The 12,485-nt window shown below is 37.8% G+C and overlaps 1 protein-coding gene across 1 annotated transcript in view; it reads left to right on the forward strand.

Annotated features, from left to right (window-relative positions):
* FARS2 (phenylalanyl-tRNA synthetase 2, mitochondrial) overlaps positions 1–12,485 on the forward strand; it is a 334,052-nt gene that overhangs the window by 188,617 nt on the left and 132,950 nt on the right. The window contains 1 exon segment of the mRNA XM_067562627.1: positions 6,250–6,410. Within this exon segment, the coding sequence (XP_067418728.1) occupies positions 6,250–6,410 (161 nt within the window).

Below are 12,485 nucleotides of genomic sequence, written 5' to 3' on the forward strand. Positions count from 1 at the left end.
AGGAATTATTCTCAAATAGGCTCTCCCTTTAGTGTGGGTGTGTACCAGGCTATTTTGATTATGAAACAAAAAGAAACATAAATATTAAAAACTCAGTCAAAGTCTTTAAAGTCATTTTACTTATTTTCAAGAGAAGCAAATGGAACAGATCAGTCTGACCCAGGAGACAAAGTTATGTTCTCAAAACAGTTATGACTGTTAGACAATTATTCCAAATGTGAGTTTAAAAAACCCCAAAACATTTCCTCCCCCCCCTCATCGAGTAGGCATAATTGAATGTTTACTTTTTTCCTGGAGTTCCTGAAAGAGTGGCTTATTTAGCATGCAGAGTCTGAAAGATAAATCCTTGTTTTAGGAAGTAATTTAAACTGGATTGCATGCGGGAGCCTGACGCATCAATTTAAAGGAGTTAGAAGATAATATGATAGTTCTGATTTTCAGGTTAGATGAAGAGATCAGTTCAGCAGAACTTTAATAAGTTTTCAGCATCAGTTAATTAACATTCCATTCACCTGACCTAATTGTGGAATGCTTTTCTAACTCTGTTCCTAGACTCATCTATATTAGACTGGTAACTTTTGCTGTGTTGGCATTTCCATTATAGGACCCTTTGTCCCCAAACCACAGTGGAGTTTTACCCATACCAGGAAACCATTTTTTTTTTTAAACACTGGATTAAAAATTATTTCTTTCTAATGTGAGTTCAGCATGCTTTGTCGGATCACTGTGGCCCTCATCTAGAATATGGATCTTAGTCCATACTGACTAGCCAAACCTTGTTTGACTCTTATTTTCAGAAACCATTTTAAAACCAGTGCTCATTAACAATTTTTACCACATGTAAAATATGGCCCCAGGTCATTGTTTGAGGAGTTTTTAACTAAACTGTAGAAATACATATCAGCATGCGTGTAAGATCTCAGCCTGGAGCGGAGAGCTTTTTCTTTAAATTAAAGAGGAATTTGAGAAGAATCACCATAACAGTTTTTGTTCTTCTTAACACTTGTCTCCATCTGATCTATCCTTGGTGCAGTTACTAATTCTTCACTGTCTGACACCTGTGTAGTCCTTTACACATGTAAATAGAGTGCAAGAGTCTATCATTCTGATTTGAGAGCATTTTACACCCACTTTGCACGGATGTAAATGACTACACAAAAGAAACACAATGGAGAATCAGGCCCTCAGCTTCTGGCTGAAATTGGAGCTTGAATGAAATTGGGGATGATTGGTAGAGGGTCAATCCAGATAAGACTGGGGTAATGCTTATACATTCAGGGAAGCAACCAGCAGAAATGGCAGATCGTATATCAGCCTTGTTGATTGAGGAAGTGTGGCTGTGATTTATCACACATTTTGGAGGTTCACAATTTGGAGGTTTTATTAGATCCTCCTCTGCTACTGGATAACAGCTGTAGCCATGATTATTTTTCCACATCTATGCTTGGCAAGAAAAAAATGCATCTTTTTCTTTCTAATTTCTACCTTAGAGTGTAATAACATGGGGCTACACTTTAAGCAAAGTTTCATGCAGAGAGCTCATTACACCTGTGTTCTGTAGTATTCTCTGGCTGTAAATTAGTTTCTGAGTGAAAATTTAAGTCATAATAGTTGGGTCCTGGCTACTTGAGTGTCCACATCTCTACCTGCAGTTTCAGTCAGTAAAGGCACTCAAGATAACAATCTTTAAAAGGGAGAGGTGAGCATTTTTAGTGATAGGTCTTTATCAACTCACTCCAATCCTTAGTCTGCCAGATTTCAATTTGTTGATTTACAGTGCACATTGTACTCAAGCTGTTGTCTTCTCCTAGTTCTGCTTCAACCTAAGATCAGAGTTTCTCTTACCTCTCTGTAACTGCCCTTTCTCACAGTTCCAAGTCTCAGTTTATTTGTCTTGAATAAAATAATTCTTTACTGGCAATTTTACAGAAATAATGAGGACATTGTATAATAAAAGACACTGTAGGTATAAAAATAAGCATGACTGAAATGCATATGAGAGAATGTTAGCCTGATCCTAAAATTAAGTTTTAAAAAGAGTTTAAAATCATGCCTGGTAGAAAAGTCCTTATTTCACCCACAGCTGTAAAGCCGTCTCCTCAGAAAAATACATCTCTCTGTTCATAGGTATAATAAAGAATTCAGTAGATATAACTCCTAGGCTTTGGCAGATCAGGATATCTCTCTCAACTAGAGTACAGCACCTTCCAGTCCAGACTAAAGAAGAGTAAGTTATTTTGAGTTGTATGGTACAGAAATTGAGGGAGTAGAGAGTGCTAGCATGGCTGAGCAGTGTGATAGGAGTGGGCTAATGTATGGAGAATGGTGTTGCATTGGGCATGTATTTTTCCTTAACTTATTATTTCTTTGCTTTTTCATTGTCCACGCTGTTGTGTTTTAAATACATTTGAGTAACCTTCACTCTAAGTTTACAAAGATTTTTAATGGAGAATATCTAGATGGGTGGTTGTGGGGGGATTAAAAAAAAATATATATATATATATGGTGTGTGTGTGTGTGTTTGTCTATGAGGACTGAGGACCCAGGATGGGAGACTGACCAAAGGGCTGGAAAGAAGGGCTCCTTTAAAACTGTGTGTACCAGGCAAAGAAGCTTTTAGGGATGATCCTCTGCTGAGTGGTCAAAACTTTTCACATGAAGCATCAAGAGCCTGGCAGCCTGAAAAACTTTGAGAGCCAGCTGGAGAAAGCTTGAACATCTGTTAAAGCCATAATCACTGGCCTGTGACATTTTAAACAGAGAAGCCATGATTGCTAAATCAGCTCCCCAGTTCCCTTAGATCTGTTGCCTGACCAGATCCACTCCTGAGCCCTCAGCCTTTCTCCACCCCAGCTCTAAGTCCGTGGCAATCACTTCCAGCCCCCTCGTCACTTTCTCTTGCCCACTTGCCCCACTCAGTTAACTTTTTGTTGGCATAGGGGCTTAATTTTTATTCATGTACCTTTTATATGTATAAATGCTATTGTGATATTGTTATACTTGCATAAAATATGTATGTTTAAATATGTATATGCATTGACTCTGATTCAGCAAAGCTCGTAAGCATGGACTTAACTTTAAGCAGATTAGCAACCCTGTTTCCTAATCAGCAAGCATTTAAGAATATGCTCTAGTCCCTTTGACTTCACTGGGACTATTCATATGCTTAATGTTAAGCGCATGCTTAAGAGTTTTGCTGAATAAGGGCCTTATAATTTACAAGTAGAAAACTGCACAGGACAGAGGGGAAAGGACACAGCAGGAGGATGCGTTCTGAGAGTGCAGTGGAGACTTGACAAGATCTGTAGGATAGTCAGCTGAGGAGAATCTTATTCTGTATGCCTCCTAAAATTCAGAAGGTCTTCAGGAAAGCAGTTCCTCTCTTGTGTGCTTCCTAGTGTTCAGGAGACCCAAAAAAAAAGTTCTTGGAGTAGGTCCTTATGGATAGATAGGTCAGTCATTGACGTGCTGAGTTTGCAAGGTAGTTACTTGGATGAAGAGTGCTTTCTCAGTTGGCTACCATATGGACATAGTGCAAAAATATGTAATGGAATCTATTCCTTCTAAAAAATTAACTGATGTGAAATCACAATATTTATTGTAAAAATACAGTGTATGACAAATTAATGTGAGAAAGAATATTATGTTAAACTTTGCAGAATAAACAGAAACAGTTGATTAAAATTGTTTAAAATATGCACATTAGTAACATTTTAAAAGTCTATATGAAAATTTTCCTCTGCTAAAACTTTGCACATCAAAAAATGTACAGTCATCAGTTCCATTTGTCATCAGATTAATTTGTCACATTTGTTTGTTCTATCTGCTTCAATGAGCAGCGGTGAAATAGTTAATATTGTTGGCATTTAAATTGGCATCTTTAGGTTTCAGAGTTATCTCCTCTATTTAGACAAGCAATGGCAGTTCATACCTCTCAGAGCTATTGCTTCGTGCAGTCTGTTGCTATTTTTATTATGTATTAAGTAGTGCTCTGAGGCTAATTCAGGGCTCTATTGTACTAGGCATTGTACAATGACTTGGGGTAAAATCCTGACCTTTTTTAAGTCAGTGGGAGTTTTGTCAATTGACTTCAATATGACTGGGATTCTACCTATGGTTCCTGACCAAAAAAGTCTATCATCTAAGGAGGCAAATGACAAGATACCATGTGGGGAGAGGGATACAGTTCAGGGAGACCACACCGTAACACTGATTGTCCCATAGTTCATCTTCACATCTGAAAACGTAATTATTTTTAAATGAAAGCTTGGATTCTGGAGCATCCTTTGCTATAGAGTACGTTATACACATATCTCAGTTTTTAAATATTTATAATTTATAAACTAATCAACTTACTTGAAAATTCTCCAAAAATTCATTCTCCACTCAAAGAATAAATGCTTTAAATTTGGGGAGGGCACACTATCTTGTTCAAAGCAGAGAAGCTTAAATCTTGTGCTAAGCACAAATCTCAGTGCAACTTTAAGGACTCACTATAGTGTCTTCATAACTAACGGAATCATCTGCAGTGGGTTCCAAATGACTTCTCAGCAGCCTTAACTTTCAGTTTCCTTTATTTTTTCAGTATGGTTTTTTTTTTTTTTTTTTTTATAAAGTCACTTAAAGTGACATTTGTCTTTGAGTCTGCCTTTTGATATAAAAATTGATCTAATCAAACTTGCAAAATCCTTTTTAGTGTGAAATATATGCAGAGACTGACTTTCACCCTGCTTCTTATCGTAGTTACACTGTCTACTTTCAAAGAACCTGAATGTGTACTTAACTCTGTACCTGAGAACTTCCTAAGAAGGGTTGAGCCAGGGTATTTAAAATTCTGACTCTATGGATTATTCTTTATAAAGTGGATTAACCTCCCCCTGCAATCGTCTCAAAAGTGCAATGTGATCTAGTTGATAGCACAACTAAAGCGCACATGAATCCTTCTGAGGACTCAGTATTCTGAGTAACATAAGCAGGTTCAAGTTAATTAAATAAATCAAAACAATGATTACGCTTCTTTTCTAATTCTTGTTATGTCTGCTTTCAAGAATCCAGGACTATGTGCTGTTCCTCTCTCTGCCCCAATGGGGACAGTGCACCTCAAAGCAGTAGCAATTTTCCTAATTATTGGAGTGCTCCCTCCTGTAAATAATGAGGATAAGAATATTCACCTTCTTGACAGGCATATTGTGTCATAAACATCTGCAAAGACCTGTGAGACTCTCACATATACAATGTATATAAGTACAAATAATTATTATTTAACTGCTATAGTAACAGAACCTTGCTTATCTGGGAGTCTCAGCTTTCACCAGGTACAGAAGCTTCTGCTGATCTGAAAGCTGTCTGGTTAGAAATGTTATTAACACTGGCGGTGTCCTAAATCCCTTTGTTCTGCAAAGTATGCACATAGTTGGTCTGTATTGATCTTACTGTCCCTTGCACAGTTTCGATCATCCCAAATGCTAGTGATGGTGTTAACTCTACACTGGCCTAGCCTGTCAACCCAACTAAAATGCTGTGGATTGTAAATCAATTTTGTGTGTATTATACAACATAATTGAATAAAATGTTAAGTGTTTATAAGCACAATAGAGAAGTAACATAAAGAAAGGCCATATATAGTGCTGTTAATTGCGTCTTCAAAGTCTAATTGCTTCAAAGTCTAATGACTGTACATTTTTTATGCACAAAATTCTAGCAGAGGAAGGTTTTTATATAGACCGTTTTAAAATGTTACTAATGTGCATATTTTGAACAATTTTAATCCACTGTTTCTGCTTATTCTGCAAAGTTTAACATAATATTCTTTCTCAAATTAATTTGTCATACATTGTATTTTTACAAAGAATATTGTGATTTCATGTCGGTTAATTTTTTAGAAGGAATGGGTTCTATTACATATTTTTGCAGTATGTGCATATAGTAGCCAACTGAGAAAGCACTCTTAATTCAAGTAACTACCTTGCAGACTCAGCATGTCAATGCTAGAGAACCATGTGAGCAAGTCTTCCTTGTCATTAGCCTGGCTTACTTTTTGACTTGATCTGCTCCCTTGATCACACCTACCCCTGACTTTGATGGAATGAAGATCAGTCTTTAGCTCCATCATCTGACAATTACTTCCATACTTTTTTCATTTCATGCTTCTTTAGTATCTTCCTTGGGAAAGAGATGGGCAATGTGTCAGCAATTTTTCACATGCCACACTTAAACTCTTGGATTTTTATCTTTATTTATTTATTGCAGCTGGTGCTGAAGAGAAAATTGGCTGGGCATTTGGCCTGGGATTAGAGAGGCTGGCCATGATCCTCTATGACATCCCTGACATCAGACTGTTCTGGAGTGAAGATGAACGTTTCCTGAAACAGTTTTGTGTGCCTCACATTGACCAAAAAATACAGTTTCAGGTAATATAGATGTGTGTGTGTGTGTGTGTGTGTATATATATATATATAATTTGCTGTCTATAGGAGGGATTGGTCATTACCAAAGGAGAAAGGATGTTAAATAACCAAAATTGTGACCAATAGTAAAATATGATTTAAAATCATAATAAAATTTCAGCTGCTGTGGCAAAATCCTGTCATTAGCATACATTTATATCAATGATGGAACATTTTTATTATGCTATGGATACTCAGAAGACCAGCTTTGTTCAGGACAGCACTGAAGCACATGCTTATGTGTTTTTCCTGAAGAGGAAGGGATTTAAGATTGTGCTTAAGTGCTTTCCTGAATAAGGGCTGTAATTCTGTATGACTTTGAATGGAAGCTGCCTCTAAAAATACTGTAATAAATTCCCAAATTCTTCCTTGATATTACAGCCACATTTTGCCCATTAAAGTCAATCAGAGTTGTTTGGTGAACTCTCCACAAAACAGTTTGGAAATGTGCTCTGCTATCTTCAATGTGTATGGGGGTACAGCTTTTAATGATAGTTAGCAAGCACAAGTTTCCTTTGCCCCAGCATATCAGCAGCATTTTCCTCCAGCCTTTTCTGCAGGTGAGTTGCAAGCTGGGGTTTCAGCAGCACTTTTGTAGTAACTCTGCCATCAAAGGCGTCCTAATGTGTCTGTAGCTGGCAGACTGCCATGCACATTGCAGTAATACTGCAGCTGAACATGAACTGATTGAAAGGCAGTACTGCATTCAGAGTATTCATGCATTCATTACCGTCAGCATGGTGAGGATCAAGTCAACTGGCAGCATGCTCCAGTGGAAGGGTTACAGAAAAATTAGAACAGCTACTGAAATTTTACCCGGTGTCTCTGTAGGAGAAATTGGATGATAATTGTAGCAGTACTATATCAGGGTGGGAGGGGTGGACTTTAACACGATTGTCTTTACTATTCATCTCATTTAATTTGTGAACAGCATGTTTTTTACTATACCTCACCTCCTGCGAGCCTTAGGAGGCTCACCAGGCACTGAACTTCCCTATGGGCCTTTGTGTGTCCACTTAGCTTTAGTTTGTGTCCCTCCTGTGTGGTAGAAAGGGATCATTTTAAATCGCTGGACACCAAGGAATTTTATTTTAAAAATTACTAAAAAATATTTGGCTTAGAGAAGGAAGAAATGGTAGGCCAGCTCTTACTAACTGTTTCTCTTGCTGCCAACTCCGGGGTGTGGCTCCCATTACTTTTGTCACAGGGATTCTTTAACCGTTTCTTAGGGGACATCATGATTAAGAACAAGCAAAATCATCACAGTTATTAACCAGGGTTTTTTTTTTAAATTAAAGAAAGGAAAAGAAGACATTAAATAACACAAGCGACCAAACATAAATGATAAACCGATTACTTCTGTTACAATCTCTTCTGTATGTTTCTCTGTGGAGAGCTTTTAACAGAGATTACATACACGCCATACAGCGAACACCTCTGATGAGTGATTTCCCTTTGGTAAATTAAGATCAAAGTATATTGTTTCCCAAAATTATTGTAACTTCAGTTTTAGTGTCCGATTAGATACTGAAAGGCTGTTTATAATTGGGCAAAAGAATTTAAGGGCTGGTGGGTCCAGCCTAGTTAATAATAATAATTAATTAGTTTATAAATGGGCAAATTGAGCAATCTTAACTAAATCCTATGAAATTGAAGAAAATATTTGTCAGTTACTTAGAAGAACCCATATAAGGAGCTGTCTTCAAGACAAGCCAGTTACAAATATTAAGAATCTTAAATCCAATTAAATCTCACTATTTCTCTGTTTACCAGTGTTTAGCCTGTCTTCTCTCCAGGAGTACATGGTCTAACCACTTGAGGATTAATAAAATACAGTGTTAGTATTTAAAGTTTCAACAGCAATTTCAGATTCCAATAAAATCATTATAAGAGTTTTAAATCTAATCCTGTCCTTGGCAAGTTTCTTAGTTACCTTGCTCTCAGCGATCCATGTTGAAGTGTTGGGAAGGTTTTCCTATGATTGATTTCTTCTTGAGTCTTCTCTGTTTTTCTATCTGTCTGTGTCAGCTTTCTTGTAGAGATGGAGAGGATGATGAGTTGTAGAGTTGTTGTTGAAGCAGGGTATCAGAGGGTGTGAGCGGGAGGGGAAGGAGGTGGTCACTTCCAAAGTTTTTAATACTCTTTTCCTTCTTATTTTCATGAAATTTCTGTCTTATGTAGATTCAAAGTTGGTTGCTGCCTTTATTTCAGTGCTTCATGCCTTCGGAGTTGGCTTAGATGACATCTTCAGCTCCTGAATGTGCAGTCTGACCAATGAATATGTAACATTTTTTATCTTGCCTTTGTTCTTCTTGAGGCAGAAAAGCATCGGATAACTTTAAAGTTAGCTTTAACTTTTTTTTTTATTCAGTTAATGTTCTGAGATATTCCTTTAGTTCCATCAGAGTTTAATTGGAGTTGAAATTTTGTTTCAAATTAGTTCAAACACCTCTGTTCTCTCTGTAAAAGTCAGCTCTCAAAATTGTCTTTTAAAGTTAAATTCTTAAAAAGTCATCTGAGAAGGTATTTTCTTTTCTTTTTACCAGTCTTTGGAGAAGTTCTTCTTGTCTTCACAAATTTGATGAGGGGTTGCTTAACCACTGCCAGATAACTAATTTCCCGATTATAGGGAAATTATATATATATTTCTTTATTCAAATGGCTTCTTATATTAGTAACCGGTTATAAAATCAAATGACCTTGCTATATTCGTACATGAAGTATTTTACCATTTATATAGCAATGATATTAAGAGCTTTGCATTTAATTAACATATTTGCAAATATGCATTTCACAAAGGTGTTTGCCATTTCAACATTTAAGAAATAAACAAAATGTTTAAAACCACTTGTAAGTACACATGTTTTTCCAGAGGCTTTTTCTGAATGAATTTTTCAGAATAATTATAAAATTCATTTTAACGATGATATTTCTAGACTTCTTTGTATGAGTTTACTTATATTTATTACTTTGATAACACACCCTACATTTTCTGGCCTACAATCAGGTCTCTTCCTAAAACATGAATGTTTTACATGGTTTGACTTCTTGAAATAAGTATTACCTTTGTATCAAACCAGTATCTTATACACAGACTTGTCCTGTTCTTTGATAACTCTGGCTTGTTTGCTTTTTTGACCAAATAGTTTCTAGATTTATAAACTACCATTTTCAGTATGTTTACAATTTTTAATTACAGACTTGTATCTATATTCTATACAAAACACAAATCACAATAATGAATACATATGTAAATCTTTCAAAACATAGTATAAAAGAAAATAGTATAGAGTGTTAAAGCAAAATAGAAGTTATAAAACAGCATCCCAGGGTCTATGTAAACACACTTGGAGGTAATAAACATTTTATGGCTATAAAGACATGTTTATCTTCCCTGATATTCGCTTGCCCTTGGGAGATAAGGTAGAAGCCTCCTAAAATTCCTTTGCCTAGCTTGAATATTTCATGCAATTAAACCAACAAAAATATATGCATCAGTGGTACTTTTTTCCCAAGCACCATATGTATAAAAGTAATAATATATCATAAGCTTCAATAAAGGCACAGGCAAGTTTAGTTTAGTTTATTTTAAAAAACAATTATTTAATTAATATCATTTTTGCACCAATTTTGAGGTCTCTCTTTTACACTCCTGAGCCTTAGGACGCTCTTTGGAAGGATTGCCTCTCAAACCTCCACCTCCCTCCCCAGGAATTTTATCAGAGGTTAGTTGGTAGCTTCCCTAGCCCTTGTCCCTTGGGCCTCACCATACTCCTCCCTCCCAGCTTTAGGGTCCTCAGCCCCAAATGATTCAAAACTGGCTCATCAGGCTTCTAATTAACAAATCAGAATAGGTTTGTTGGCAGGGTTACAAGGTAAAGTTTGGTTTTTGGCTACACTATGTGGGGTTGTTGTTGGCTGTCTTTTCAGGGGCCTCGAGGTTATGAGATGAGCATCCCTTTGTATTTTTACCAAGCTAATTAAATTATTTGAGAAGGGGTTTGTTAGAGGACTAAAACCTCTTTGTAAGAATTCTGGTGACTTGGGGTGGTCTCTGAGGAGTCTCATGAGTGATCGGGATTTGTCTGTGAAAGCTCACTGTGAGGTTCTTGTTCGAATAGTGTTCCTGTGGTTGCTCTGCATCAGGATGTGCGCATGCCCATGCACTCTTGATCAGAAGTTTTCATCAGCAGTGTCTGTTCCCTAGACACCATCATGCTCCAGTACAAAGGTAGATAGAAGGAGATGGACCCACCACCACCCCAGTTCCTTCTCAACCACCTGCAGCTTGAGATGGATCATTGTGGTGTCTATTAGCTAGTTACACAGCTTGCGACCTTTCTTGCTTAATCTTTTCTTTTCTTTTGGAATGTCTTTTATTTGCTGTTATTAAGCACAGTTTGTGCTTTGGGTTTGTTTTTTCTCCCTTCACTTCTTCACTTGCTCCTTGTGAGCTTTTATATTTTCCCCTTGATCCGTAGCCTTGAGTATGGGTTATGGCCAAGACTTGGATTTCAAACCCTGCCAGGCCTGCCATAAGTCTTTTCCCACAGCAACGAGCATTCAAGCTGCCTCTGTTGCCTGAGGTAGATTCACATTTCCTCTGAATGTATGATTGGCTAAGGATTTAAAATCAGCTCTAAGAAACTGAAGGATAGATAATAAAACAGAAAATATCATAACGCCACTACATAAATCCATGATATGCCCACAACTTGAATACTGCATGAAGTTCTGGTCACCCCATCTTAAAGAGATATCCTAGAATTGGAAATGGTACAGAGAAGGGCAGTGAAAAGGATTAGGGGTATGGAATAGCTTCCAGACGAGCAGAGCTTAAAAAGACTGGGACCATTCAGCTTAGAAAGAGACAACGAAGGGGGGTTATGATAGAGGGCTATAAAATCATGAATGATATGGAGAAAGTGAATAGAGAAGTGTTATTTACCTCTCCACATAACACAAGAACTAGGGATCATCTAATGAAATTAATAGGCAGCAGGTTTAAAACAAACAAAAGAAAGTACTTCCTCACACAACAAACAGTCAACCTGTGTAACTCATTGCCATGGGATTTTGTGAAGGCCAAAGTATAACTGGGTTAAAAAAAGAACCAGACAAGTTCATGGAGGATGGCCACTAGCCAAGATGGTCAGGGATGCAACCCTGTGCTCCAGATGTCCCTAAACCTCCAACTTCCAGAAGCTGGGACTGGACGACAGGCGATGGATCACTTGAAATTGCCCTGTTCTGTTAATTCCCTCTGAAGCATCTGTCATCAGCCACTGTCAGAGATAGGATACTGGGCTAGATGGACCATTGGTCTGACCCTGTATAGCCATTCTTATGACAGGCTAAAATTCTTGTTGATGGAGCGCCCTTACAGACCCATAGGGTCCAATTCTCCCCTCTGTATCTTGTATCTGGTTGATGAGAGAGCCCCAGTGCCCACCTCTGCTGCAACGGTAAGCAAAAAACCCTGGGAACCCTTCAGAACCATCCAGGCCCTGAAAGAAGAGAAGACAACATTCTCCGGAACAGGATAAAAGAAGAAGAAAATCACAACCTCAGTCTGTGACTCAGGAGACCTCACATCCTGATTCAGGTACCATGGAGGCTCTCTTCCCTTCCGGTAGAGAGATCACAGCATTAGCTAAGAAGAGCATGCCACATACTGAGAAGTTGTCAGGTAAACAACCTAAAGCAGCACCAGACTCAGTGCCTTTGAAACACAAAGTCTCCAAAGCCAAACTGTATTGTCAGTACTGTCATCTGTAGCCAGACATGAAGGGCGCACCTTTTCATAAGAACAGAAGAATGGCCATACTGGATCAGAGCAACGGTCCAGCTAGCTCAGTGTCCTGTCTTCTGACAGTGACCAATCCTCAAAAAGCCAGAGACACCATTATTGAGGGGCATGAAGAGACATTCTCCACAGTACCAACTTACTTCCCAGAGTCTATTTACTCTCTGATCCTACCATCTTCAGTGTTCACTTGTCCTCAGGTACCAGCATTACCAACCTCACACAAACTCTTT

Source organism: Emydura macquarii, unplaced genomic scaffold (genome assembly GCF_026122565.2).
Source record: "Emydura macquarii macquarii isolate MOO-44397 ecotype Brisbane River unplaced genomic scaffold, CSIRO-AGI_Emac_v2 contig_2452, whole genome shotgun sequence".
Taxonomy (NCBI): Eukaryota; Metazoa; Chordata; order Testudines; family Chelidae; genus Emydura; species Emydura macquarii.